Here is a 24818-nt window from a genome sequence, read left to right on the forward strand (position 1 = left end):
GGGCAGCACTTTATGAGATGCAACAAGTCCTTAAATTTAGTTTGATAAAACGTGTCTGCAGGAATATTTAAAGCTGACTTTAATGATTTACACTGACTGATTGAACTTTTTAAACAGGTTAATTTAATGAAAAACAGCTGACGGCAGCTGAGAGAGTCTCCTTAAAGACAGACTAAACCCCAAACTGTGCCTTCGCTGTGTGAGTGTGTGTGAATGGTTAAAGGCCTGCAATGAGCCGGTGGCCTCGCCGAATGTGTGTGTGAAAGGGTGAATGCAGCCTCGTGTTGTAAAGGCTCTTTATAAATACAGTCCATCTACCATTTAAATGAATGCGTGTGATACATATTTAACCAGCATCGGGTCGATCGACGCGTCAGACTGGACTCTGTTTCGTACATATCTCTATTTCTGCATATATACAAATAGACAGAGGACAGGGTGTCATTGACGGTAAACCAGCTCGTGCAGCAGCAGCGGTGACTGCAGCAGACTTTTATTGTTCACAGTGAAACAAGAGGAAGGGTGACGACGTGGGCTTGAATGTCAGATGTTGCCGTCGACTCGTTCACTCCTGCTCTTTGTCCTCTCCATGAGTGATCACGTAGCACAGGTTCTTATAGTCCAGGTTTCCAGCAACGTCCAGAGGAAAGTTTGTGAACATCTGGTTTACCTGGAGGAGGAGAGGGATTCGAGTTCAGTTCAAGGCAGCAGGAAATCACAAGTTTGATCCACTGAAATATGACTGAAAACACGTCAGCAACGTGATGAAGTCATCCATCTGAAACAGACACATAAAATATTCAAAGTCCTGGAAAACACACACACCGGCTTTCTTGCTGAGAGTTAGATGATTGATCGACTGATTGATTGATTATGAGTAGATATGAAGTTACAACCAGGAGTCAATTAGCTTAGCTTAGCTTAGCTTAGCAGAAAGACTGGAAGCAGGGGGAAACAGCTAGCCTGGCTCTGATCAACATTAATTAATCAACATGAATTATCTAATGAACGCTATAATTACTGCAGACTTGTCAGTGCGAAGCTGCTCCAGTATTGATCGTTATAAGGCTGACATGCTCCCACGCTGCCATCGTGTACGTGTGAGAGGGAATAACCGCTGATGGACGTTCATTTACCTCGTCCTCGGTGAACTTGTCGGCCTGAGACATCAGGTGATACTTGATGCTGTGAAAAGGATTGTATGTTAATTTAAATATTTACATATTTTCGCCTTGAAAACATATAATTTTATAGTTGTTGTCATAGAAACATGCTCTGTCATGCTCTTATCAGATCTTATTACAGCTCTCTTTGTGTCCACAGTGAAGGACGGCAGCATGTGCTACATGCTAACCCATCATGGCACCCCGAGGGTCGATCCTCACGGCTCTGGGGACCCTCTGACTTTTCATCTAGCGCCATCATCAGGTCAAATTTTTGATTTATCCAAAGCTTTAGTTTATGATCAGACACCAGCAGCACTAATGATGTTCCCATCAGCCTCAGCTGGACTTTGTGTTTAGTGCTAATTAGCAAACGTTAGCATGCTAACATGCTAAACTAAGACGGTGAACATGGCAAACGTTATGCCTGCTAAACATCTACGTGTTAGCATTATCATTGTGACAGTGTTAGCATACTGATGTTAGCATGTAGCTCAGCGCGTCTCTACGTACTCCTCTCCTCTCAGGACGCCTTTTCCTTCAGGGTCAAAGATCTTGAAGGCGTTCAGGATGGTTTCCTCCGGGTCAGTTCCTGAATGATGACAGAAGTTTCACAAATACAACTTTAACAGAGAGAACTGAGAAAATAATGCACTGGTAAAAAAGGTGAGGGTGAAGCATCTCCTTCTGTTATTGAGATTCATAGAAAATGTGACAAAACTAATTTTAACTAGAGATTTCAAAACACATCTTTGCAGCTGGTTGACAGATGAACTCGGCGCTGCTCGAGTCAAAGCCAGATGCAGCAGGTCTGCAGAGGTCAGCAGAGTCTGCAGCGCACATATCCGGACTGACCTTTGAGCTTCTCACCAAACATGGCTAGGAAGATGGTGAAGTTGATGGGTCCAGGAGCCTCCTTCATCATCTCATCCAGCTCATCGTTACCAACATTGAGACGACCTGCACAAACAGCAGCAGTCAAGCACTCACGATACGACCGAAAGTCCTCTGGAGTTACTGCAGATAAACTGATTTGTTTTTTTGGGTAAACAAACAATGAGACAAACACCAAAGACGAACTGACGATGCTGGAGGCCTCCTGATTGGACCTCTAAAGGCTCACCGAGGGCAGCGTACGTGTCTCTCAGGTCCCCCTTGTCAATGAAACCGTCTCTGTTCTGGTCCATGATGGTGAAGGCCTGGAGGTAAACACACAGATTTCATTCCTCTGCAGTTGCACTCTGTATTTTCCAGCGTTAGCGGATTTGTTTCCTGATACCAGACAGGCCGCCGACTCGTTACACTTGATAACTGAACGAGTGGATTCAGAGGTCTGGACTGTGGATCATGGCCGATCGTGGCCTCACCTCCTTGAACTCTTGGATCTGTGACTGCTCAAACATGCTGAAGACGTTGGATCCTGCCTCGGTCGTCTTCTTCTTCGCCTTCTTCGGTGCCTGATGGTAGAAGTATGTCAGAATAACGTGTGAGTGTTTGCTCTCAGGTGAACCACCACACCGGCAGACTTTCCTGGCAGTGACTGATCAAACGCTGTCAGAAGTCTTTCTTGTTGGAACATTATCTGCTGCTTTTTTTTGCAGGTTTTTACGATCACCTTACTGCTAACCAAGCTAGCCACTACGTTAGCTATCAGAGGCTAATGTGGGGCTAACACAGCGTCTAAGCACTGTTGCTGTTGGCCTAACTGTAAAGTGATTTTACTTTAATTCGAGCTTAACGTTGATTCAGTTTGTTTCTTCTTGACATGAAGCATAAATCTTCTGTGACAGTGGCGCTGCTGCTGCTGCATTGACTCAGTTTTACCTTCAGTCTGACTCTTGTTTGTCGAACCTCTTCGTTCTCTCGCTTGTTAACACCATCACTGAGCTTGTTGCTTCCAATTAAAACCTCACAGTCTGTTTGTCTCCGGGCTTTATTGGAAGTGTTACCTCGCTGCTGTGGAATGATGGTGAGGGTGCGAGTCAAACGATAATGCTCCAACAAGGCCAGTTAGCTTCATCTATTTATGTATTTGGCTTCATTTCAATGGCACCAACACGTAGAGTCACATGAGACGATGAGCAGCACTGAGCTGGACGTCCAGTCGACAGTCGCAGAGATTAACTTTAAGAAAACATGAAAATGACTAAACACGAGCAGCTTTCCACCCTTTTTCTGCTGTGCATCCAAACATTTGCATTAGTGCGTTTGACCGTGACAGCAATCTGTCCCACACCTGTCCCACACCTGTACCAAGAGCCTCAGAAGCCTAACCTTAACCTGTCCCGTCATTGTTTGTTAGCTATTAAAAAGATATTTGAAGGTTTCTGGGAGCAGAGGTACGTACATCCTTATGTCTGTGGAGTTTAAAGCGTCAGATTGTCTCTCAGCGTCCTCAGACGACCGACTGGACTAAAGAGACCTGAACAAACGAGGTGACGACAACAAAGGAAGATGTGAAGGAGAAGCAGGGCAGTCTTACCATGGTGACAAGCTCCTCAGCACGCCGTGAACTTCCTGGAGGTAATTTGACGTCCAAGTCTGCCCCTGCAGTTATATAGACCTGAGCACATCAGCCACCTGGGCTAAGTTTAGACAGCTGGGGGTGGATCAATATCTCAGGTATTCTTGCCTTATAGAGACTGAACACTTCACACCCATCTTCATCATCCATAAAACTTCTATTGTTGTCCATTGTATTGACAGGGGGAGCTGTCAGCACAGGCCGGCTGGGGGCCACGGACAAATGCTCATACCTGAAGCTTCATCTCGGCTAATCATAGCTCACAGCGGCAGCCACGTTGGCTCGATGATAAAATGATAGCCCTCAGGGTGAGAAGAGGCTGAAACACATGAGTGACCTTTGCAGGCAAATCAGCAAGTTTGCTTTGAGTTTTCCTGTTTGTGTTTCAGTTTCTCTCAGACTTGATGTGGATCACCAGCAGCTCAGGACACGAGTGGAGCCGAGTCAGTAATGTGATGGTTTACACACCGTGTGTGTGTGCGTGTGTGTGTGTGTGTGTGTGTGTGTGTGTGTGTGTGTGTGTGTGTGTGTGTGTGTGTGTGTGTGTGTGTGTGTGTGTGTGTGTGTCGTAAGTTAACTCAATGGGACTGGTCAGCCTGTGATGGCTGAGATGGACTGCTCTGGGATCAGCGTTGTACATGTCAGATCGAGTCACCTCACAGCAAGAAGGTTGTTGGTTTGAACCTTTGGGTGAAGTCAGGAGTGAGCGCACCCCCCACCCACCCACCCACCCACCCACCCACCCACGAAACAGTCCCACACATAACAGCATAAAACCACAAGCTGACATTTTACACTCAGGTTTGTACAGTTGAAACAAATGAGGACATAAACGGTCTCTGTGTATTTATCGTGAATACAACACATTCAGTGAGGTCAGTGGATGTGAAACAACAGATTTAGACACATGTCTCCTTTTCTTTTAAAAGTTAGAGGACGGTAACGTAACATGAACGTTTAACCGCATAATGATCAGCATGCAACAGACAGACAGAGGGCCAAGAGGATGGTGAGACAGGTTTAAAAACAGGAAACTGAGACAGACGAGCTGACACCGTTAGCAAAGAAAAATAAGCCGTTCACACCCGGCCGAGTGGAGTTTACTGCACATGACCTGCACTTTGGTTTGGGTCACACGGTGGAATATTCAGTCCACTCCTCTCAAACTGTGTTTTTCTTCTCGTTCCTTCAGTGTTCGAGCGCCACAGTTCAGACTGATGTTTCACATTAGAGGCCTGTTCTCAGATCAGCTGCTGTTAATGGAAACTTCCTCTGTGAAGTTTAACACCTGAACACAACCACATTTTATCACAGCTGATTTTATCACAGCTGATTTTATCACAGCTGATTTTATCACAGCTGGTCTGGACGCCAAAGTGTAGCTGAGTAAATGTAATTTAAACGTTTTGTGGAAAAATTCAGACACAAATGATAATAATAATTATGTTATATAATAATAATGATGATCCAAAGCAGAGTACTTTAACTTCAGTCATGTGATTTTAAACCAACCACAATGTTTTTTTTTGTTTTTTTTTATTACTTTAATGTTAAATTGCACTTTATTTTAAATATCTGAAGCACGTTTATGAGATTTACGTTCATCTCTTAACGGACATTATCGCCTCGCGACCAGCCGCGCTCCTTGACGTGATGACGGCGCGCTCTTCTGTCACGTCACAGCACGTAGGAGCCACGGCGGCGCGCGGGCCCGGTCCGGACTGCTCACCTGCACTTTGGACTCACGTTCAGTCTTCTGAGCTTAACTTTTTACCACTCGAGGCGGAATTTCATTACTTCCGCTTTCGCTCTGAAGGCGCGTCGCGTCCCGCAGCTGCTCGCGCGCTACCGTCGCGGCCGCTGTTGTTGTTTTTAGTAACGGTCGCGTGCGGTGGCTCGAGCTACCTCCACTGATTGGTGCCGGGAGTTGCCTCGCCGCGCGCATGCAGCAGAATGGCTCGAGCGGTTCCAACGGCTCTGATGGCTGCGGCAGGGATCGGCAGACTCTGTCCTTCAGCCCGCTGCCCGCCGCGACGACACGGGTGAGGAGGTTCATCCAGGAGCGGCGGACGCTGCCTCTACCCAGAGTGATGGTGGTGTTCTCGCCCGCGGGGGACACCGACAAACCGGGCGATGCCATGTCCAGCTCGGACTCTGCGGAGGACGATTTCCGAAAGCCGGCCTCCCCAGCACCGAACTTCCCCCTGAGCAAGCCGCTCCGCCCCGCGCTGAACACGCAGGAGCAGGAGGTGAGTCAGGCCGCTTACCGCTCACTTTCACCGGAGAATCACGGTAAATCACCCAGAAACTGGAAAGAACCGAGCCATGCTGAGCTAACACGTAGCTTCCAACATGGAGGGCGTTAGCTCAGTTCTTAATTAGCCACCAAATGTATTAATATAGTTGAAGTAACCGCAGGAAAGTATTCAAAATAAAGTACAAATACACAGCCAGTACACTCGAGCCACTGTCATATTCACTCTGCTTAGATATACAAATAACATCACTACCAAATCACCACATCACACATATTTCTATGTACTCTGTGGCTGTTTACAGGTGTCACGATCAGCTGTCACATGACATGAGTTATGGAGCGACCACGTGACTCGTGCAGCAGGCGTACAGCAGAATAATCCTCTTATTTCAGTGGTCTGACAGACAGAAGCTCAGAGCATGTACCCCCTCACTAATCCCGCGGTGTTAAATTAGCTCTTTTTTACGTGGAGTTTGGTCCGCTGGCTGCAGCCCTTAAACGCGTCAGGCCCCATTTCTTAAAGAGATCAGTGTCCTACAAGTCTTCTGCTGTTCAGCAGTGAAAGAACAGCTGGACAGAAATACTTTGAGGATGGTTGAATTAACTGCTAACTACCCTCCAGCAGCTGGTGTGCTGATAGTACAGCGCAGCCTGGTGGTCGTTCAGAGACTCCTGAACACTATGAAACACTTGGCCTACTTCAAAGTTTCAGACCTTCGCCAGGTGAAATCAGCACACACAAACAGGTGAAATATGTGTATACATAGCCTGTGTGAAAGCCACCAATCAGGTGGTGGCAGCAGCATCTCCCAGACATCCATCCCAATTAAAGTTAATTAAATCCTCTTATTGTCAACAAACAAGGTTAAACAATAAACTGGTGGACTGTTGGTGGGGACACACCGCCCAGTATACCAGTTCAGGACATCAGCGGGAACCGAACACGTCCCACAGAGTGTCTGAAGAGCATGTTGCTAAGACTTGGCCTGTACAGGAAGTATTCAGAGAAAACGTTACTTACTGCTGAGGTGTGTTGTGTAGCTGCATCACAGCTAATTATCACCTTTACCTCGTTAACCGTTAATGAAACAGTGTGTGTCAAATACACACACATAGATAGTGTTATGTTATTATGTGTTATGTTTCAGCTACTTTCATGGTGTGAAACTGGTATTGCAGCCTCACAGGGTTATTATTATTATTATTATTATTATTATTATTGTTATTTACCAGTTTTCTTCCTCATTCTCAAGTTTCCAGAGGTCATCTCTCTGAATGTTGGGGGCACATATTTCACCACTCGTCTCTCCACCCTGCGGCGTTTTGAGGACACCATGTTGGCCGCCATGTTCAGCGGGCGTCATTACATCCCTCGTGATGCTGAGGGGCGCTACTTCATCGATCGGGATGGAACATATTTTGGGTGAGTAGCATCGTGTGCGAGCTGTAGCCTGGCTGTGTTTAGACCAGGGGGCAGGCAGAGCTGGACATCTCCAGCAGGGTCGGTGGTTTAACAGCACTGGACAAGTGTCCTTCGTCCCCAGCTGCCCCTCATGGTCCCCAGTTACCCCTCATGGTCCCCAGCTGTCCCTCATGGTCCCCTCATGGATAAAGGTTTGCGTCATGACGAGCACGAAAAGAGGAAACCTGCAGCTCTGCATGCTGGTTGGGCGGGACTCGGCCTGCTGGCGAGCAGATGATCTGCTGTCCATCAATAATAAATCTGCTATAGATTTATTGGACATACAGAGGAAGACATCATCATTACTGTCCTGGTGATTTAATGCGGTCGTTGCAGTAGCAGCAGCTCATGAGTGTGACGGACAGAGAGGACGTTCTGTGTGAGAGCAGAAAGTGTGTGAAGCACGAACACAAACACACTCACACTGCAGCTGGACGTGGTTTTAAAGCCGCTGATGGGAGCTCATTGTATGACAGGTGTCCATGCGTCAGGTGCGTCAGATTAATTGGTCTCTTCCTTCTGCCAGTGCTGTAAACTGATTATATATCTATTTCTGCACAGCGCCGCTTTTCTTACCTCTTGCTCATTGACATATATGCAGATAACGGTGTGATGAGATGAAACTGATGTTCTGCATGTAGCTGTCCCCACGCTGACACCACACACTTTATTATGTGATGTATGGAATGTCCTGTCACAGTGACGGTCACTCAAACGCACCATCGCACATGTGGCGAGACTTCCAGGAACGTGATGTCAGCCAGGAAGGCAGAGCGGGAAGACGCCGGCAGCAGCATTAAAAGCTGTCCTCCTTCATGTTAGACCGGAGTTAGACCGGAGTTAGACCAGGGTTAGACTGGAGTTAGACCAGGGTTAGACCAGGGTTAGCTTGGAGTTAGACCAGGGTTAGACCAGGGTTAGTCTGGAGTTAGACCAGGGTTAGCCTGGAGTTAGACTGGAGTTAGACCAGGGTTAGACTGGAGTTAGACCAGGGTTAGCTTGGACTTAGACCAGGGTTAGACCAGGGTTAGCCTGGAGTTAGACCAGGGTTAGCCTGGAGTTAGCCTGGAGTTAGACTGGAGTTAGACCAGGGTTAGCTTGGAGTTAGACCAGGGTTAGCTTGGAGTTAGACCAGGTTTAGACCTGTGTTGTACTGGAGTTCGACCTGTGTTGGACCTGTGCTGGACGTGGTGGTGTCGTGCGTTGTGGAAAGTGGAAAGCTGTGGTGAAGTCAGTGGGAAGTGAGTGAAAAGGTAATTAGCTAATTACAGGTAATGAGCTGTGTGGGCTGTTCCTGCTTCATGAACTCATCAGAGCTGAACTTTCCTGAGATCTGTGAAGTCTCTGTTCACCGCTGAGATCCATCAGTCACAAGACAAAACAAATCCCATTTAAGTGAGAGTTTAGTAAATTAACGTCAAACCTGCAACACGAAACGATCAACAGGAAGTGCAGCAACAAACGTACAATAATATATAACATTACATTTAATTGTAAGTTCACTGAAATCCCAAACAAACAAACAAACAAACAAACAAACAAACAAACACAGCTGTGTTCACAGTTGTGTGAGGCTAGCTTTGAAGTAAACGCTAACATTAGCATGCTAACATACTCACAGAGACAAATGTGCAAGTGTTTAGCAGGTATAGTCTTTACCATCTTAGTTAGCATGTTAGCATGACTGCTAATGTGCAGCAGAGGCTGATGGAAAGGGATCACATAAGTTACTGTAGTTCATCCTGAAGGATGCGATTGTCTGGAACAGATTTCATTGACAGACATGTCGCTCTCAACCACATGTCAGCCTCATGGTGGCGCTAGACATCAGAGGATCACCAAAACCTGCAGGTTTCATCCTCTGAGGAACACGAGTCTGGTGTAAAGGTGTGATAATCAGCACAGAGTCCAGTTTAAAGTCAGATACTGATCAGCTGGACGTCCTTTCAGCATCCTGACATTCATTATTTAAAGGCAGCGCTGTCCACCTATCAGGAGTCATAGTTAGAGGTCGGAGTGGGTGACATGGAGGAATCCTCCGTCTCTGTTTCTGACAGCGCTGATACAAACTGCATTATTCTGTGACGATAGCTTCAGTCCGTCCTTCCTGTTTGTCCTGTCAGGCACAGTTTTGTGGATTTGTTGTATCGTTGTGTTTCCCTCCAAAGGGACATCCTGAACTTCCTGCGGGAAGGCGAGCTTCCTCACAGGGACCGAGTGCGAGCGGTGCACCGAGAGGCTCAGTATTACTCCATCGGGCCGCTGCTGGACAGCCTGGAGGACACTCAGCCGCTCACCGGGGAGAAAGTTCGACAGGCCTTCCTCGATCTGCTGCCCTACTACAAAGGTAAGTGCAATGAGCACGGCCTCAGGTGTTCATTAAAACAGGTGAATCTGACACACTGTGCACAAGAGACTGTGGACTCAGCTGTGTGCTGTGTCCAGAGCCCGGGCTTCATTAACAGGCTGCTGAATTAGCTGTTAGCGGCTCCTGTTAGCAGCTCCTGTTAGTGGCTCCTGTTAGCAGCTCCTGTTAGCGGCTCCTGTTAGCAGCTCCTGTTAGCGGCGCCTGTTAGCGGCTCATGTTAGCAGCTCCTGTTAGTGGCTCCTGTTAGCAGCTCCTGTTAGCGGCTCCTGTTAGCGGCTCCTGTTAGCAGCTCCTGTTAGCGGCTCATGTTAGCAGCTCCTGTTAGCGGCGCCTGTTAGCGGCTCCTGTTAGCAGTGCATAAGAAGCATCTTTTTAGTGGATGTTTACCTGCGATGCACACTGGAAGTACTTGTATCCTCAGGAGTTTCATGGCGCTGTCCATGGGTGTGCACATGATTTCCTCTAAGCTGAATAATCACAGTCTCATTCGTCCAGTAAAGTCCAGTTAGCGTCCACATCATCAGCTGTGGAGACCATGGACTCAGCACTGCGAGTTCTACCTGGACGGCTTAACTGTGTGTCAGGTGCTGATAGCTACGCCATGCTACACAGGTTAGCCCAGTTCATGCAGTTAGCATCGCTGGTGCTGAAGCAGGCGGCTTTGATGATCATCTCACAAACAAAGAACAAAAGAACAAAGATTTATGAGCCAACCAGAAACAGTCTGACAGCATTTTATCTAACCTGAATCAGCTGTCAGTGTTTGTAACCGAAGGGAGGAACACTCAAAGTCAAAGATAAAGTTGTTTTTGTGGAGAAGGTAGAAAACAGTGTTGAGTGGCAGCTTAATTAATGTTCACCGCCTGTTCAGTGTCACTGACGCGACGTGAATACCACAAACAGAAGTGCGCGTTCTCACACAGCTGCTCCACCTGCAGGACACAAACTGTCCAGGTTCAGGGACACTGGACGCTCTGCAAGCAGCTTAAGGCCTGAGCGAGTCTGTGCTACTTACAAGTGACCTTAATAATCCTCAGTGTTTTCATTTCAGAGAATCTGGAGCGAATCGTGGAGATCGCCAAACTGAGGGCGATGCAGAAGAAGGCGCGCTTCGCCAAGCTGAAGATCTGCGTCTACAAGGAGGAGATGCCCATCACGCCGTACGAGCGGCCTCTCTTTAACTCTCTGCGCTTCGAGCGCTCGGACAGCGAGGCCAAGCTGTTCGAGCATCACTGCGAGGTGGACGTTTCCTTCGGGCCGTGGGAGGCGGTGGCGGACGTCTACGACCTGCTGCACTGCATCGTCAGCGACCTCGCCGAGCGCGGCATCACCGCCGAGCAGCAGTGCATCGGCGTCTGCGACAAGCACCTCATCAACCATTACTACTGCAAGAGGCCCATCTACGAGTTTAAGATCACGTGGTGGTGAAGCGGCGGCGAGGCGGCCGTGGCTGATGGGACCAAACGATGGACGACGCTCCATTTTTACCGAAACTCGGCCGATGTTGGTTTTTGTATTGAAGTTGCCAATATTTTGTGCTGATGTCTTAAGATGTGACCCTTTAAATCACGTTCATCATCGTGTTTCCGCAGAACACGTTTCCTTTGTTTCACAGCAGACTGAAGCAGACCAACTCCACCTGCAGCAGCTCCACCTCTCACCTCCACGCACTGACACTCAGGTGTTCTCCAGGACCACGTGACATCACTGATGGGAGTGGTTAGAGGACACTTCTGACCACATGCAGAGGAGGCGAAGCAGGCCTGAAGCTCTGAAGCAGAGGGTGGAGAAACACTGCTGCTCGTCTGTGGTGCAGCTCCTCCACCCTGATTCTGAACAGTCTGGACTCTGAAACACATCAAACCAGAATCAGAAGCAGCGTTCTGAGGCGTTCATGTCGTGATCTCCTTCATCCAATCATGATGCTCTAACCTGGTTACCTGTGGAATGATCCAAACAGTGTGTGACAGGTGTCGCTGCATCAGATTCAGTATAAGCAGATGTTCACAGGAATCAGTGCAGAGTCCAGACTGTTCTGGGATCAGGGCTTTGAAACAAACTCCTCGTCTGAAGGAGACGTTTCCTCCTTCAGTCTCAGTCTTGGTTCACGGCTCGTAAACTCCACCTGAAGTCTGATTTCTTCCAGCTTGAGTGTGAAACTAAAGTGACCGAAAGCAAAAATGTGCAAACAGAAGAGACGACTGTTGCTTCAGAGGAAGAGGAGGGTGACGTGAGCATATGTCTCCTTTAGAGTTCTGTGTTATTATTTATTTTAATGTTGACTTGACGCCCTGAGCTGTGTCTGACGTAGCTGTCTGACGTAGCTGTGTCTGATGTAGCTTTGTCCTGACGTGGGCTGACTTGTGATTGGCCGTCATCACAGAAATCACCTCGTAGTAAATATTGAATATTTGAAGTAAGAAGTGAAATGTGTATTTTAGCACTAAGGTTTCTTTCAGGATGCAGAGCAGCTGTTCCCTTTGGAGGAACAGTATATTTTAGGTATGCAGCCTCCTGAGGAGTGTGTTTTTAAAGATGTCAGAAGGTTTGGTGGATCATACGTGTTGACGGAGGCTGAATGTCAGACGAGCAGACGTCACTTTAAATCAAACGAGAACTCGTCGTCTTTAACGTCAGTCCACCTTTTCAGCGCTCTGACGTCCACTCGGCTTATTTCCTTCTGTACTTGATGAGAAAGTCTGAGCACTTTGTGATTGTAACCATGTTTTTTTTACCTCGTGATGAACTCAAGTTCAGCCGTTCATGTGTGTTCGCTCCAGCCGACATGCTTGTTTTACTGACGTACCTGTAACAGTACAGCAGAGCTGCTGCGCTCCTCTCCTCTTCTTTCACTCTGCTGTTTGCAATGTGTCCAGTGGTTTTCTATTGTTATTTATCTTTCTGTTAGCTTCCAGGAAGCTACGTTCTATATTTGGGTTTGTAGTGAAAGATGAGTCATTTTTATTATTTATGGTGAAATTAAAATCAGCTGTTGATGCTTCCACAGAGTGTCTCTTGTCTTTATAGAAACATGAAAGTGTTGATTGTTAGCAGAGCTCCAGATGTTCCACATGTTGAGCAGCAACGCCTGAAGAGGAAGATGAGTTCATCTGGTCAGCTGATTGTCTGGAATTAGCTTAGCATGCATGTGTAGCCTGCTCCTCAGCTCTGCTTGAAGCTAGCAGCTCGAGGCTACGTCATTAGCTGCTGTTAGCATAGCACGATAACAGAGAAGGTTCTCTGGAGTCAACACACACACACACACACACACACACACACACACACACACACACACACACACACACACACACCCACGCTGTTCCTTTAACAGGCAGACCACCGTCACTGCTCAACCTCTCTCTACCACTCTCTCTCTCTCTCCCCTCCCTCCCTCCCTCACTCTCTCTCCCCCTCTGTCTCCTCTCTCTCCTCCCTCACTCCCTCTCTCTCTCTCAGCTTCTCTCTCCTCCCTCACTCTTTCTCCCCTCTCTCTCTCTCTCCCCCCCTCTCTCTCCCTCCCCTCCCTCACTCTCACCCCCCTCCCCTCCCTCCCTCTCTCCCCCCCTCTCTCTCCCTCCCCTCCCTCACTCTCACCCCCCTCCCCTCCCTCACTCTCTCTCTCCCCCCCTCTCTCTCTCCCTCCCCTCCCTCACTCTCTCTCCCCTCCCTCACTCTTCCTCTCTCTCTCTCTCCTCCCTCTCTCCTCTCTCTCTCCCCTCCCTCACTCTCTCTCTCTCTCTCTCTCCTCTCCTCTCTCCTCTCTCTCTCTCCCCTCCCTCACTCTCTCTCTCTCTCTCTCTCTCTCTCTCTCTCTCCTCTCCTCTCTCTCTCCTCTCTCTCTCCCCTCCCTCTCTCTCTCTCTCTCTCTCTCTCTCTCTCTCTCTCCCTCCCAGTGTTCACCTACGTCTCTCTGCCAGCTGAGGGGTGGAGGCTGACGGCCGATGTCTCTGTCGGTGGAGAGGGATGGAGGAAAGCGGGAATTAGCGGCTCTCCTTCGGTGCTTCTCGGTCTGGTGGTCGACGCTCGGCCTCGGCGGATCGTTTCGTGGACGCGGACTCTGAAGAATGAGCCGGAGTGTGAACGTTGATCTGCCGCAGCAGGTAAGCACCTTTCCTCCGCGCCTCCCGGCAGCGATGCTGATCAGCCACTTCGATGTAATCATGTGTTTTTCGGGGGCCGGTGGATTCGGTGGGGGTGGATCGTTACATAACGGAGCGGGACGAAGCAGACATCAATTAAGACAATAAGCAACATGTATGAGACGCGCATCGGGACAGGGACGCGAAGATAAGCCGAGGAGCATCCGGATGTGCGGGTTTGCTCCTGAGCCGTGATGGAGGAGCCTCGCGCAGGGAGCCGGGGGGGTGTTGACGGTTCGGGCTGCGAGCGCCTGCAGGCCTCGGCCTCACGTCTCCACAGGACCACATCACCAGGCTGGAAAGCAGCCCCCACACAGGTAGACGATGACCTGAGCATCAGGAGGCTATTATTGTTATTATGGTCTGGATCAACCTCCATCTCCATGGCAACGGGACATCTCCAGCCTGTTAGTTCGCGCTCCGCTTCCTGCGGACGCACCTGATCCTCCTTCAGCTGCTCGGCAATAAAAGCCCGTAACTGAGCTGAGGAAGACTCCTCTGATGTCCGCGAACAGAGACAAAGTTCTTCATGGTACATTTCCTGCAGCTTCATCCAAGGAAAACCAGTTTCTGCGTTTCTCACGTGAGCAGGACTCACTGTTTCACAGCAGATGATGAACTGCTGACGATCAGCCCGTCACACAAACCAATGCGTGCATGAATGAAACCTTCAGTCAAATGTCTGAGAGTAATCTGACAGGCAGAGCAGACAGTTCATTTAAACAAGAGTCAACATTTTTTAAACCAATTTCAGTGATGAGATGTAACTAAAGAGCGTGAGAGATCACAGACTAATAAGCAGCTCGTTTCTATCATATGAAATCTGCTTAATTAATGTTGTGTTCCTTTTAGCAGCAGGTTGTTGATTGAATCAGGAATAAAACCTCATAATCTCACATCAATCCAGTTAATCTGCAGCCTGTTAATCTCTAATGAAACCAGCTCTTCTAATAAAGTCAATAATCTTGAATTATTGACGTCTTTTAATATTAATAAGAGCTGTTTTTCCTGCTGTTCCAGGCTAATAAAAGCTTTGTGCTTGTTTCATAAGTCCTGCTGAAGCCTCCTCCTCCAGATGGAGCGAGGCTGTTTTTAGTTGGAGCTGTTTTCTGATGAGGAGCTGAAGCCTCTGAGCTGGACGGTGTCTCTGAAGGACACCGATGCTAAACTCAGCGTCGAGCCTGCTCACATGATGATTCAGCAGCCGCAGAAGATGCTGAAAACTCGCCGCCGCTGAGCTTTCTGTCAGAGAGGAGAGCGGTGCTGTGAGGTCTTTCCACCAGGATGGAGATTACTTCTCTAAATCCAGTTTCTGTCCGCCTCCCTTTCACAACCGGCGTCTCCCTGAATGTCTCCTCCTGCCTCTGAAGTCAGGAAGACAGAAGATCTGCTGCCCAACAGCAGCCTGTGAACGCAGCCTGAAGGGAAAAGCTGCAGACGCTGCAGAGAAGGAGCCGCCGAAGGTTCAGCTCAGGTTTCTGAATCAAATCTAACATTACAGGCTGTTTGTGGTCGAGGTGTGAGTACAGGATTATGTCAGGAGTCCACAGAGCAGACAGAGTGGTCGAGGACGGACGGACGTCCATTTCCTGCTGCTGTGTCGTCACTGAGGCTCCAAACATGAACCTGTTGACTCTTCAGCTGTGACCACAGTGACGTTCATCAGGTTTGACTTCAGGGTGAAGTTTGTGGGTTTCACTGAGTTGAGTTTTGTCCCTCAGCTGTTTCCTTTGTCTTATTCTGCGTGCACTTTGAGTGGACTGATCCTTGAATGCTGCTTGCGATGTGTTTTTGAGGATGGCTGTTGAATGAGGCTGCGCTCACCTGAGATCTGCAGGCTGTGCAGAGGTCTGAAGATGATTGGTATGAGGCGTCCACGCTGCCTGCGCTCAGCTGTCAGAGCTCCTAAGAATAGCTTCTGTCCCCATGTGGCCTCAGCTCCGCTCTGGCCACATCTGGATCCAGCTGCCTCGTCTGCAGTCAGAGACCCTGAGAAACAGAGCCGGTGAATAAATGACGTCTGCTGGCGCGTCGCTCGTCCTGATGGACGGTCTCAGCTCCTATGAGCAGCAGTGAAATGGACCATCCTGTTCGCAGTAACCTCCACTAATTCAGTTTGGCTCCATCAGTAAATCCATCAGTGGCCTCTGGTTCCACATTACACCTGCTTTAACTACCCAATTAACCGTCTGATGATCAGCGATTATCCAATTAGTGCTTAGCTGCTGTCGCTAGGCTTTTTGAACATGATGAAGAGCGTTAAGAGCACTACGAACAGTTTGAAGACTGTTTTTATTTTTAAACTGCAGGGAAGACTTTAAAGGTGCAGCGTGAACGAGTCAGGGCGGCAGAAAAGAGATATGTGTCTACAGTAGCCCAGAATGGACAAACCCCTACTGGTTTTTGCTTTTTTAACAAGGTTGAGGGGTATTTAGTCGATGCAATCTGCAGCCTCACCACTAGATGTCTCTAAATATCTCCACAGTGTGTTTGCTCTAATTTACACTGTTAGCCTAGCTGGAGCACGCTAACCACAGCGGTAACGTAGCCTTTCTTAGCTCAGTTTGTCACAGGCTGCGTTAGCAAAGCCTCGTTCAGGACGGTGTGGGTGACAGTATATCAGAGTTTAGGCTGAAGTTAGCAGCTCTTTCCTGCTCTTCACTGGAGTTTCTGAAGTTTCCACTCAGCAGCTGCCTCCATGTTTACTGCAGGGATCCTCACCTGGTGAGGATGCTGACTGCTCACCTGGGAGCTCACCTTCAGTCTTTTAGCACGATGTGATGGTCGGCTGGAGAGGGACAACCAACTCGCTGAGTTAATTCGTTAGCTAGCTACAGATGACGATAACTCATCTGTATTGGCTGTGATGTCAGCCAATCAGCCACTGGCAGGAAATGATAAAGCTGCTCGTGTTTACTCTGAAACTGTGGCCCTGCTGTTTCAGAAACTGTCATGAACTTCAAGTCGTCGCTGTAAACTGGACGTGATGAACGTGTCTGAGGCGGGCAGCTCTCAAAACCAATGATCCTTCCTCTGTAGTTTACTCCTTCACCACCTTTCAGTCCTTAATATTCGAATCTCGGTGAAAACTGTGGAAACTTTGATGATCTCACAGCGGCTTCGAGCAGTGGATCTCCACCTCACCGGTGACTGAGGCCTCAGATGTCAGTCAGTTTCTTTCTCACTCGTTAAAAACCTTTTTAAATTGACCGAAGCTGCAGGAACAAACATTATCAGATAACTCTGAGCAGAAGTCAGAACAAGCTGCTGAGCTCGTTTCGTACTGAAGCACAGACACAACGCCTGACGTACATACTGAAGCCCCTTTGAACTGTGATGCGTTCACTGTCTGACGTACATACTGAAGTGCCTTTTTAGCCACTTACATGCAGCTGAAACGAGCTGTGAACACAACGCTGACGCAGCATGTCTTTCTAAAGTTTTCATGGCTAAAATGTTAGCAGACATTTGCACATACAGCAGATATGGAGCAACATTCGCTTTCATTTAGAGTCGTGTTTCCTACCACCCAACAAATGTCAGGACAGTATTCGCCCCGTCAGTGGACCACACCATGAGTGACAGTTCAAACTGTTGCTGATTGAATTATCTTTTATTGTTTCTTTCCGGGCGCCTCCACCCAGCCGCTCCTCCTCCCCAGCGTCTCACACAGACCACAGCTCCTCCTTTAGGCCCACTTTGGTTTGAAATAAGGACTCTGTGGACTTTTGGTCTCGTCCTGGGTGGAGGTCCTGTGTTGTGTCCTGCCACAGATGGTTTGCACTGGAGTTAGCTGAAACGTCTCATGCAGACACTGAATGAGACGTCGTGCATCTGTATGAGACGCTGCTGGACGTGATTTGACGAGCTGAGAGTGAGACTGTCCTCCAGCCTATCAAACGTGCTCTGAACAGCCTGTATAATTACGTTTCTATTCACAGGTCCTCGTCCATTAGAGCAGAAGACAAAACAGAACTACCAGCTGTCACATGAATGACGCCTTCGTGGACAAAGCAGACACATGCGGGACATTGTTCGTCCTCAGGCCCTCTGAAACAAGATGAAACACACGAATGTTATCCAACGCCGTGCGGCCTCGTCCGCTGCGTTCCTGCTATATTGTGAGCACTTGGTAGACTGAGCTGTGCGTTGCTATGGAAACCAGCCCTGCTCCAGCTCATAATATTCCCCCGTGAATGGAGAGCAGAACGGCTTCGAAGAGCCGTTTGTTCCACTGGTAGAAACACTGATGGCGGCTCAGGAAACGTGCAGAGCGAGGAGGTCCGTCCTCGGCTCGGGGGACGCGTGACGAGGACAGACGTCCGTGTTTGACCGGGTCTGCCTTCGCGCAGAGCGGCACGGCAGACGGTTTTAAACCACATCGTGACTGCAGCAGAAACTTCAGCCGCTCGCTCATCACGTGACTCGCTCCTCTTTAAAACCTGAGTCTTCTTCATCTTCATCCAGCAGCTGCTGTGCAGAAGCTTCAACAAGCAAAGACAGGAAGTGAAACTCTCTGAGACGAGTTCACTTCCTCTCAATGCATTAACTGTGTTAATGAACTGAACTCTTTGCTCTTTAATAACTGAATGTGTGACATTAAAACATGTCACAGCATTTCTGCTGTGTGTCACCTGCACAGGTGGAGGTGCGCTGCTTGTACCAGGTGACCTCTCACGTGAGGTGAGATGGCGGTGGTTCACAGGGTGATCGAACGTTAAATGTGGACGCAGTTAAACTCTGCGTTGGCATGGATAATGATCCTATGGCTGGGATTCGCTCCTCGCCGTGTGTCTTCCTCTCGTGGGAGCTGAGGAGCTCCCGAACTCCTACGAAACATTCCAGCGTTAATTCATGGTTACACACACACGACGCTGCATGAGATACTGTGACAGAGTGGAGGCAGCGTGGGTGGTGACACGTTCTCGCTCAGCATTACCGAAGCTGCAGCTTCACGCTGACACTGTTTAGTACTACAGAGAAATCTGCATACTGGTCTCCGCTCGGCTCATGGTGTGGAGGAACTGGAAACAATGGCGGAGTAGGAGGTCCATTGTTTGTGATATTATCTGCGTGCATGCCTTGTTTGTGTAGCTGCCACTCAGTCTAAGAGTACGTCCACATGAAGACGCTTTTCCTCCGTCCAGACTCGAACGGAGTAGAACAGCTTTTCAAAATGGCCTTCAGAGTGATCGAACTGCAGCTGCTGTGCAAAGCCTCCGTGTGGTGCGTTTGCAAACTGAAAAGAGAAGAAGAAGAAGAGATCTATTTGTACACTGTCCACATGTCTCACTGAGGACACCGTCGACGTGGACGTAAATAATGTTCAGACGACAACAACGGCGTCTCAAAGAGTTTAATGTCTGACTGACTTTATCTACAGCTGCTTTGATTTGTGAGTCTCAGCATCAGCGGGCAGGTTCATTAAGTGCTGCACTTTATTTACTAATGACTTCTAATTACCACCATGTCTCCTCTCTGATAGGCTTGAATCCACCCAGAAACCCCATGGAGCAGGATGTGGAGAGCCCAGCCATCACCAGACAGCCCAAGTTGCCAAAGCAGGCCCGCGAGGATCTGCCGAAACAGCTCGAAGAGATGGACAGAACCAGGAAGATCCAGAGGTACGTCCAGAAAGACGGCAAGTGCAACGTCCACCACGGGAACGTCCGGGAGACTTACCGCTATCTGACAGACATTTTCACCACGCTGGTCGACCTCAAATGGAGGTTCAACCTCTTCATCTTCGTCTTGGTGTACACGGTGACGTGGCTCTTCTTCGGCTTCATGTGGTGGCTTATCGCGTACCTCCGGGGTGATCTGGACCATATAGCGGACAACAAGTGGACTCCATGTGTCAATAACCTGAACGGGTTTGTATCAGCCTTCCTGTTCTCCATTGAGACAGAGACCACCATCGGTTACGGATACAGAGTCATCACGGACAAATGCCCCGAGGGGATCCTCCTGCTGTTGATTCAGTCGGTGCTGGGATCTATCGTGAATGCCTTCATGGTGGGATGCATGTTTGTTAAGATCTCACAGCCCAAGAAGCGAGCTGAGACTTTAGTGTTTTCCACCAATGCGGTCATCTCAATGCGAGACGGACGGCTGTGCCTGATGTTCAGAGTCGGAGACCTGCGAAACTCGCACATCGTGGAGGCTTCCATCAGGGCCAAGCTCATCAAGTCCAAGCAGACCAAGGAGGGGGAGTTCATCCCTTTGAACCAGACGGACATAAACGTGGGCTACAACACGGGAGACGACAGGCTCTTCCTCGTGTCGCCGCTCATCATCTGCCACGAGATAAACCAGAACAGCCCCTTCTGGGACATCTCACAGGCTCACCTGGCCAAGGAGGAGCTGGAGATTGTTGTGATTCTGGAGGGGATGGTGGAGGCCACAGGTGAGTGTCACATGATTTCCTGTTAGACGTTACAACGACGTGTGCAGATTTAGCAATGCTGCACGGTGCCTCCAGTCCCACGTGCACCCTTACACTCATGCTGGACCCAATTCAGTTCAATTCAGTGAATCTTTGTTGTCCTCAGAGGCGAGCTCTGGAGCAGCAGAAGCGTGAGGCAGACACATCCTGCACATACAGCAACATCCAGCTGACATCAGCTCGCAGAGGCTTAGTTCCTCTCGTCCTTCATCCTGACTTCCATCCATTTTGGGCACAGTGGCCATCAGAGCTTTAACTCCTGTCCTCCACAGTCTGCATGAAGTTCTCTGAGGTGCAGGTTTACAGGAGTTCATCTCACCTTTGCTGATGTCACACTCACCTGACTGCAGCACACTGAGTGAGACCATTTACGAATCCAAGCCGCTGTGGCCCGGTCTCACTGAGCCGATGAGGTATTGATCCTGTATCTGATGTCTCAGCTCCCGATGACGCAGATCTGAGCTCTTACAGGTGCTGTGGGAATGTCCCAGGTCACCTCTGCCACCAATACACTGATGTCCATTACATGCCGTTTACATGTCAACATTAAGTGAAACACAAAGATGTGAAGGCTGAGACGCACTGATACGATGTCCTGAGCCGAGAGGACTGAAACATCTGGACTGGCATTGATTTCAGCTCAGACATGTTTACAGAACCCAGTAAAAATGATCATCCAGGCTTCAGCTCAGCCACAGCCTTTGCCCTGAATCCCAAACCTCTGCCTGATCTCACTGGGCCGTGCAGCTCTGGGCAAAGTGCAGCGTGAAAAGCCTTCATTAGAAACTGTATGTGATCGTTTTCTCACTATCAGCCCAAACAAAGCGCAGCAGTTACATAATGCCTGAGTGTTTTAAGGCTGGAGGCTCTGAGGACTTTCCTGCTGAGGACGCTGCTGAACACCGCAGCATTAAAAGGCATTAACAGGCCGAGAGGCTAACGCTCGCTGTGGCTGGTCCTCATGTCCACGCTGGTGGAGAAGAAAGAGCTGAGTGTGAGCTTCAGATGCTTCCTGTGCATTTTGAAGAACGTCACTGACATTATGAAACGTTCTCATAACCACACGAAGTCACGTTCCTTAACAGCGTTCCTCTGAGGTTCCCCGCCGCTCGCCTTTTCTGCTGCTGATTTTTAACGAGCCAGTAACTCTGACATCTGCCAGCAGTACGTGGGTCAGCGTGTAGTGTGCCGTCACGTACAGCGCAGCGTTCTACAGACTGTTTATTTCTTTGAAGGTCTGTATTTCAGGGAAAACAGTCACTTCTTATAAAGGCCTTGTCTTTCTTCGGCTTTCTGAGACGTTTTGTAAAATATGTCAAACAACAAGACGCTCCTTGAGTATTTTGACTTTGTTTTAATATACTGTATATTCAGCTGAAACGTTGCTGCAGACTTCGTAGATGACGTTCATTTGGTGTTGATCCAGCGTCAGTTATGATTGGACGTTAATTCAACGTCAATCGTTAGCCAGAGAAGATCGTTCTGAAGAGACTGTGCTGTGAACGATGGACGAAAGCTGAAGCGAAACTGCACGACTGGCTGTAAAAGTTAATATAAGACCAATAATGTACGAAAGAGATGGGATATTTTCAGGTTTAGATGAAAATAGATAAAAGGTATAAATGAGCAGAGAACGAACAGGAAACACACCTCAGTCAACGCGAACCTTCATCCGTGATTCAGACGATGAAGACGATTGATCTTACTCTCGTGTCTGTAGAGTCAAAAGAAGCTAGTTAGCTTAGCATAGCATCAATACAGGTAACAGGGAGACGCTCACCTGGCTGGGAAGTCGTGAGTTAACTGCATTTCCTGCTTTATTTTGGAGTAACTCTCCTTCATGCATTCCAGTGTGTTTTACTTCCTGTCATTGTTCAGGTTCCCTCCAGTTTTACTCTCACCTGTCCTCAATTATCCAATCAGAGCTCTCGTTACCTCCTCTCTGTGTCCACCTGTTGGCGGGTTCTTGTTGTCCTGCAGACAAGCGTTTATTTTTCCTGTTGGTGTTCATTTGTGTTTTATCGCTGCAGTTTGAGTTCAGATGAGATCTTTGAGTCTCTGTGAGTTCTGGTCGTCTCAACACGACAAACGCTGGTGGAGGACGAGGTGGACGAGCGGCGTGGAGTCGTTGAGCTCTCGAAGCAGCTAAAAGCAGAACAAGCTGCTGCAGTTCGGCTCAACAAACCGCTTAAATGTTGTGGAAACCAAAGCCGGTTTGGAATGTGAAGGTCGTCTGAAGAACCTTCCAACAGCGTTCTGAGAGTCATTTTAGTTCTCTGAGAACATCGTGAGAACGTGACGGGACAACGTTCGGCTAACCGTCACAGAACGCTCAGGGAACGAACAGTAACGTTAGATTCTGTCAGAACGTTCAATAAATGTTCCCACAACAGAAAACACCGCTCCCACAATGCTTTGGGAACCAGTTTTTGTTGCTGGGAGGAAGCTGAGTATGGTAGCGTCTCTCTGATGGACACAAACAGCTCGTGGAGGACATACTTCATACCTCAGATCTGTGTCTCCTGTGGACACACAGACATAAAAACATGTTGTTAGATCCAGGAGGACCGGCGCAGTGTGCGTCCGTCACAGACGAACATCCGTAAATCCACTTCGTTGTCTGTTTATTGGTTCATTACAAACAGGAAGTGCTGAAGCTAATTCAACATACTTTTACTGCTGCAGTGTAAATAAAGGACAGGGCTAAAGTTAGCATAGCTCGCTGGACCCACAGTGACGTTATACTTCTGTGTAAACTGATTAAACTGATTTCTGTGTAAGGAATTATGGGAGCACAAACCCTTCAAACCATCGTATTTGGGTGGAGGCAGAAGTCAGAGAGACAGATAACCTGAACAAACACACCTAAACGATGGATCGATGCTTTGAGAAGAAGGTGGAAACACCAGTTTGGTGTTTTGTCATTTGGATGAAGGCACCTCAGACTAGACCTCTTCCATAAATCCACATAAAATAATCTCTAATCCCTCCTGTTGTGTCTCCAGGTATGACGTGTCAGGCGAGGAGCTCCTACGTCAGCAGCGAGATCAAGTGGGGCTACCGCTTCACTCCGGTCCTGACCCTGGAGGACGGCTTCTACGAGGTGGACTACAACAGCTTCCACGACATCTACGAGACCAACACCCCCCCCTACAGTGCCAAAGAGCTCGCTGACATGACCAACCGCGCCCGCCTGCCTCTCACCTGGTCCCTGGCCAGCAAGCTGAGCCAGCAGGGACTGCCGGAGTCTGAGCAGGAGGGCCAGGAGACCAAGACCAGCCTGGAGGAGCAGGGGAAGAGCCAGCAGACCGAGAGGAACGGGGACATTGCCAACGTCGAGAGTGAGTCCAAAGTGTGAGAGTTTGAGGTCCGCGTGAGATTACAGCGTGCCGCACGTCTCTCCACACGAGCCTGTGGGCGCAGGAGGGAACCGGAGGCACAGAACCAGGACCCACGAGCACAGTAGACCAAGTATCCCTGCACCAAGAACCGCTTCTTCTCAGTGACCCACAGTTACCCCGGAAACAACAAACATGTCGGCGTGTGGCCACCGCTGAACTGGAAAGCCTCTGCGGCGAGTGCATGTTCCAGATCTGATGTGATGTCCTCCTGATGAGATCCCTCTTATTTTTTCTATTAAGATATTCTTAGGGGCATTTGCATAAGTATTTTTGTATATACTACAAAATGTTTTGAATTCCTGGTTTTGTTGCAGTGTGAATATTTGACAGATGTTTGATACTAATACCTTTAGGTTAGTTCTGTATATATATTCTCTGCCTTACCGTATGTATAAAGCTTTCACTATTTGTTTTTCAGAACTATATTAGCGTTAGCATGTAGAAACACGACCTGCGGTTCATTTATCTTGTATTGTGTATATACTGTACGACGATAATGTTATAAGTAACACAGACATCTCAATGGATGCAAACTAGTTTAAACCAATGACAAACGCTTCCCCGGACGATCCGCGTGTTTAAGGCAGACCCGCCGTCTGCAGAACAGAAGCCATGACTTGCTGTTTGCAGCTGAGTGACTTCACACTTAAGGCCCTTTAAACTGCATTTCGTCACTTTTGCACATCGGAGGCTTCTGGTGGAGAACGTTAGCTGAGAAATCCCTCACGTGTCACCCAACAGTATCAAGAATAATAAACAGTAAATTGCATATTATGAACTCGATGAGGCTTTTTTCTTTCTGCGTGTTGAATTTCTTTAAATGTGATTCTGTGAAACTCTGATGACGTCTGTTTTTCAGTGGTGGAGGAAGTTCTTACTAAAATCACTAATTCTGCAGTTAAAATACTGCAGTACAAGTCCTTCATTCAAAATTCTGCTAAGTAATATTATAAGTGTTATCGTGAAAGCAGCTGTTGGTCAAGCTCAGCATCTCCGGCCGTCTCCGTCTTAGCGGGACTTGACTCCCAGCTAATCCAAAGATGGACAAAGGTCAAGGAG

General features: G+C 48.5%; 3 protein-coding genes across 7 annotated transcripts; 2 read left to right on the forward strand and 1 right to left on the reverse strand.

Moving 5' to 3' along the window:
* Positions 1-542: 542 nt before the first annotated feature.
* On the reverse strand, positions 543-14055 carry myl10 (myosin, light chain 10, regulatory). Of its 2 annotated transcripts, none has more exons than XM_070982419.1 (7): positions 13679-14055; positions 2531-2620; positions 2287-2362; positions 2019-2123; positions 1677-1755; positions 1137-1185; positions 543-670 (listed from the first exon to the last, which is right to left on the reverse strand). In XM_070982419.1, exons 1-7 carry the CDS (start codon positions 13934-13936, stop codon positions 566-568), a joined length of 762 nt encoding a protein of 253 aa, XP_070838520.1. In that variant the 5' UTR covers positions 13937-14055; the 3' UTR covers positions 543-565. The 2 variants fall into 2 exon arrangements, with proteins under 2 accessions (XP_070838520.1, XP_070838521.1); XM_070982420.1 differs by lacking the exon at positions 13679-14055 and adding an exon at positions 11436-12773.
* On the forward strand, positions 5364-12776 carry kctd7 (potassium channel tetramerization domain containing 7). The gene is made up of 4 exons (XM_070982418.1): positions 5364-5936; positions 7198-7367; positions 9575-9753; positions 10826-12776. Exons 1-4 carry the CDS (start codon positions 5631-5633, stop codon positions 11200-11202), a joined length of 1032 nt encoding a protein of 343 aa, XP_070838519.1. The 5' UTR covers positions 5364-5630; the 3' UTR covers positions 11203-12776.
* kcnj6 (potassium inwardly rectifying channel subfamily J member 6) lies at positions 13542-24533 on the forward strand. 4 transcript variants are annotated; one of them, XM_070982413.1, is made up of 3 exons: positions 13542-13874; positions 19399-20319; positions 23364-24533. In XM_070982413.1, the coding sequence occupies exons 2-3, from the start codon at positions 19422-19424 to the stop codon at positions 23714-23716; spliced, it is 1251 nt and encodes a 416-aa protein (XP_070838514.1). In that variant the 5' UTR covers positions 13542-13874; positions 19399-19421; the 3' UTR covers positions 23717-24533. The 4 variants fall into 4 exon arrangements, with proteins under 4 accessions (XP_070838514.1, XP_070838515.1, XP_070838516.1 ...); XM_070982414.1 differs by having other exon boundaries at positions 13679-14230; XM_070982415.1 differs by lacking the exon at positions 13542-13874 and adding an exon at positions 15008-15387.
* The last annotated feature ends 285 nt before the right edge of the window (positions 24534-24818 follow it).

The sequence above is a fragment of the Chaetodon trifascialis genome, chromosome 16 (assembly GCF_039877785.1).
Source record: "Chaetodon trifascialis isolate fChaTrf1 chromosome 16, fChaTrf1.hap1, whole genome shotgun sequence".
Lineage (NCBI taxonomy): Eukaryota > Metazoa > Chordata > Actinopteri > Chaetodontiformes > Chaetodontidae > Chaetodon > Chaetodon trifascialis.

Excerpts from the sequence above, each read along its gene's own strand:
- kctd7 (XM_070982418.1), top strand. The coding sequence starts at position 5,631 with ATGCAGCAGAATGGCTCGAGCGGTTCCAACGGCTCTGATGGCTGCGGC. Across the intron at positions 5,937-7,197 it reads TGAACACGCAGGAGCAGGAG|TTTCCAGAGGTCATCTCTCT; the intron begins GTGAGTCAGGCC and ends CTCATTCTCAAG. Across the intron at positions 7,368-9,574 it reads CGGGATGGAACATATTTTGG|GGACATCCTGAACTTCCTGC; the intron begins GTGAGTAGCATC and ends TTCCCTCCAAAG.
- myl10 (XM_070982419.1), bottom strand. The coding sequence starts at position 13,936 with ATGATTACATCGAAGTGGCTGATCAGCATCGCTGCCGGGAGGCGCGGA. Across the intron at positions 2,124-2,286 it reads AGACACGTACGCTGCCCTCG|GTCGTCTCAATGTTGGTAAC; the intron begins GTGAGCCTTTAG and ends CTGTTTGTGCAG. Across the intron at positions 1,756-2,018 it reads GTTTGGTGAGAAGCTCAAAG|GAACTGACCCGGAGGAAACC; the intron begins GTCAGTCCGGAT and ends GTCATCATTCAG.
- kcnj6 (XM_070982413.1), top strand. The coding sequence starts at position 19,422 with ATGGAGCAGGATGTGGAGAGCCCAGCCATCACCAGACAGCCCAAGTTG. Across the intron at positions 20,320-23,363 it reads GGGGATGGTGGAGGCCACAG|GTATGACGTGTCAGGCGAGG; the intron begins GTGAGTGTCACA and ends TTGTGTCTCCAG.